General features: G+C 46.3%; 1 protein-coding gene across 1 annotated transcript in view; it reads right to left on the bottom strand.

The window, feature by feature from the left end:
* The window catches only part of DGKD (diacylglycerol kinase delta), an 81,119-nt gene that overhangs the window by 29,640 nt on the left and 47,457 nt on the right, over positions 1-4,022 (bottom strand). The window contains 5 exon segments of the mRNA XM_006760445.2: positions 533-635; positions 763-888; positions 1,205-1,311; positions 2,753-2,885; positions 3,143-3,247. Coding sequence (XP_006760508.2) covers positions 533-635; positions 763-888; positions 1,205-1,311; positions 2,753-2,885; positions 3,143-3,247 — 574 coding nt within the window.

Raw genomic sequence — 4,022 nt, 5'->3', positions numbered from 1 at the left:
CGCTGCTCCTTCCCTCTTGCTCTTATTCTGAAGAGCTGATTTCCTCCCGGATATAGGCCCGTTTCCCACCTTTCCAACAAACACTACTACAAGCATGTCAAACTCGTGGCCAGAGGGTTTGCCATGCTTGACTTACTAATATGCATCATCAAACATGCTCTGGACAAGTGCCAACAGCATGGAATCACGTGCTACTTAATACCTGCTGCTAGATGGAGACCAGCTGACGTAGCACATGATTTCAATGGCTCACAGCAGAGACAGACACAAGTCTTTGACATGGTGTCTACTCACAGCCTACCGGATCCATCACCTTTAACCAAGGTACCAGCCTTGAGTTCTAAGCCTGCCCAGTGGCCATCAGGACACCATTTACCACCTTTGTACATAAGTCCTCTCCCCTGATGGCTGGGTCTGATCTCTTGCCCACCACATCTCAAAATCACCAACAGAGTCTTTTAGAGTGAGGAAGGAGAATGCACGAGGGAGAGCATGAGGAACGGGATAGGCCAGGAGAGAGCCTGGTACCCACCATCGGAATCGATGCTGTTGAGAGCTGTGGGAGGGATGACTGACACTTTACACAGGCCCAGCGGGCACTTGGTCACTAAGGATTCCTTACACGCCGTGTGTACCTGGAACAAGAATCCACGCATCACAAGGGGTCACAGCCTCCTTCACATACGGCCTACAGTTGCAGGAGGAATGGGCTGTTCCCATCGAGGAACTGACAGGATTCAGGAGAGGGCCGCGCTCACTCACCATGGCCTTGCACCACAGGCAGCGCCAGTCCTGCAGACGCAGCACGCTGCCACAGGTCTTGTCACACACCGTGCACTTGGCACTCACAGGCAGATTTCCTTCCAGCCACTGGTGAGGCATGGCAATCTGCAGACCAAGCAGAGACATGCACTAGGGACATGTCCCAGCACCCCACACAGGGGCACAGAAGACCTTGGGCAAAGATGCTCCAAAATGACTTCAACCAAGACACTTTTCTCACCACAAGCAGAGGGAGAACAGGGTTGTCCCACCCACACTCCTACCCCGGGCACAGCATGACTCACAGGGACTGGACAGAACTTGGCAGCACAAAAGCCCACAGTGAGCCCCCAAATGCAGAGTGGGAGCAACTCAAAACCTCAAGGAAGAGAACTGAGGGAGAGGAGAGCCACAATAGTTTGACCAGTGCCCCTTTGCGTACCCCGTCCTCATCCTCAATGATGTCCTTCCCGATGGAGGCCAGTGTGGTCCACTTGCAGTTATTGGTTGCACGCACAGCACACCGTTTGTGGGCCTTGAACTTGCACACTGTGAGAGAATGAATACATGAACCTTCAAGCCTCATTCATGGCAGCTGCTTCCTGTGCTTGAGGAGTTGGTCCAGTGGAACTGCCCAAGCCTCCTGGACAGTTGGAACAAACAAACAGCACTCCCTGTGTTATGAACTAACTACTGGGACATAGGTAGGGACCGATCTTGGTGAGACTAGACACCCAGTATAGCCAGGAGTCGGCAGACCTTCTGGAAAGGGCCAGAGAGTAACCAGTTCAGTCTATCCCAACTGCTCACCCTGCCCCTGCAGCCCAAGGACCGCCATGAACCATGCTTCACATATGGACACTGAAATGTCCATTTCATGACTTTCTGCATCACAAAATAGTCATCTTCTTTTGACTTTTTCCAACCATTTAAAAATGTAAAACCAGCCCTAACCGGTTTGGCTCAGTGGATAGAGCATCGGCCTGCGGACTGAAGGGTCCCGAGTTCGGTTCCAGTCAAGGGCATGGAAAGGTGTCCACAATGCACAAGTTTTGTTTTGTTTTTCAGGGGGAAGTTACTCATTATGGCATGATTCCATTTGTGTGCTTGCATATGTACATACAGAAAACTTCTGAAAGGGTGCAAAAGTTCAATTCCGGTCAAGGGCATGTACCTTGGTTGCGGGCACATCCCCAGTGGGAGGTGTGCTGGAGGCGGCTGATCAATGTTTCTCTCTCATTGATATTTCTAACTCTCTATCCCTCTCCTTTCCTCTCTGTAAAATATCAATAAAATATATATTTAAAAATAATAATAATAAAAATAAAAATGTAAAACCAGCCCAGTCAGTGGTGGCTCAGTTGGTTGAATGTCGACCCACAAACCAAGAGACTGTGGGTTCGATTCCTAGTCAGGGAAGATGCCCGAGTTGCCGGCTGGATTCCTAGTGGGGGGCATGTGAGAGGTGGACAAATTATGTTTCTCTCTCATCAATGTTTCTATTTCTCTATCCCTCTCCCTTCCTCTCTAAAATCAATAAAAACATTCTTTTTTAAATGTAAAACCCTTTTTAATCTCGCAAGCTGCATAGAAACAGGGGACAGGTGGGATCTGGCCCGAGGAAGACAGTTTGCCTTTCTCTGATCCTGCCCAAACACTGGAACCCTGCCCTCTAGAGCTGGAAGACAACTTTCAATCCATTTATCCACAGCCCAATTCACCCCAAGAGGGGGTTTAACTACACTGGGGCTGACAGTTTCAACTCTTGCCCTCCGTGGCCTCTACTTTCTTCTCCATGTCTCCTTATTACTGCCTCCCTCCTTTCCTTTGATCCATTACTATAAAAAAGAACTTATCAAAGACTCCTCAGTAGGCACAATAAATAAGCATGGGGTCACAGCAATCGCTTCACTCCTGACGATGTGGGGTGACTACATTTGGACCTCTAGGGTCAGACCACCTTTCCCAGCAGAAAACACATCGTCCACACCTTCACAGGACAGTCCATGGGACGTGACCCCAGATAGAGCCTCGCGGCACACGTTGCAATAGGTCGGCCTCGCGTGGGAACAGGCGTACCAATTGTGCATCCCTGAGAAGTGGTCCATGCTGTACTGGGTCGGCTGGAAGAAGAAAATAAAGGCAGCAAAGAGAAGGTGAACCTCTGACGTTCTTAAATGTGGTAACTTAAACAGGAATCTATGTATCCAGAGGAGGAGAGGAGGAAGGTTATAAAAGACAGGCTCGCAGTACGATGGGGCGACCTTAGTTTACAAGGACCATGCTAAGAACGCAAGTCCAGAGCTGTACGACCCACACATGAGAGACACCTAGACAGCAGCAAACTAAGGAAAGGGCAACAAGAAGAGTTTCTTTCTACCTCAAAATGCTCCCTGTTCTGGACAGTCTTCAGCGCTGCGATCCAATCTTCCATTTCTTTCCTGTTGTCAGCACACAGGATGAGTTTCCTACATGGAGTGATAACCTAAAGAAAGGAACATATTCAACAAATCTATGAACAAAATACAAATGCTAACAACTATAAAAACATCTTAAAAACCTACTTTCACCATATATATTTTAGTGAAAAATAACTGCTTCAAATACTCAACTGAACAGAGCAAAAAAATGGTTATCATGAATCACTAAAACACAAGAACAATCTCAAACCAAAAGACAATCATATTTAGGTTATACATTCACCAAAAATCAACTTAAGTGGATACTTACGATCTACTTACTACTCAGGCACAGTAATAAGCCATAGGGAAAAGTTTTTAAAGGAATAGAAACAGCTGTTATTGTTCTAAAGCGCTCATGGGGTGACATCCTGCACTGACATAGTTCAGGGACAGTCTGGTCCAAGTTACTCAAAGAACAGGGTGGGCATTTCACATGTACCACATGTAAGTGTTCTCACACAAGACCTTTTAATACATGACAATGGAATAACAGTCAGCTACTGCATGCACGGCCTGAGCAACATAACTGAACCTGGTAATAATCAACAACTAGAAATTATATCCACAACATATAAAAAAGTCTTTATACACCAACAGAATAAATCTTTCTTACAGAAAAAAGGCTACAAATTTACATTTCACAGAAGAAATACAAAATGGCTAATAAACAAATAAAAAGATGCTTAATTAACCACTCTAGCCATCAGGGAATGCAAATGAAAATAAATTATTTTCACCTAATAGACTGGCAAAGTTTTAAAAGATGATAATCCAGTGTTTTCAAAGATAAGGGGGCGG

The sequence above is a fragment of the Myotis davidii genome, unplaced genomic scaffold (assembly GCF_000327345.1).
Source record: "Myotis davidii unplaced genomic scaffold, ASM32734v1 scaffold370, whole genome shotgun sequence".
Classification (NCBI taxonomy): domain Eukaryota; kingdom Metazoa; phylum Chordata; class Mammalia; order Chiroptera; family Vespertilionidae; genus Myotis; species Myotis davidii.
Note: the sequence above shows the minus strand (reverse complement) of the source record. Positions and strands in the feature narration are given on the sequence as shown.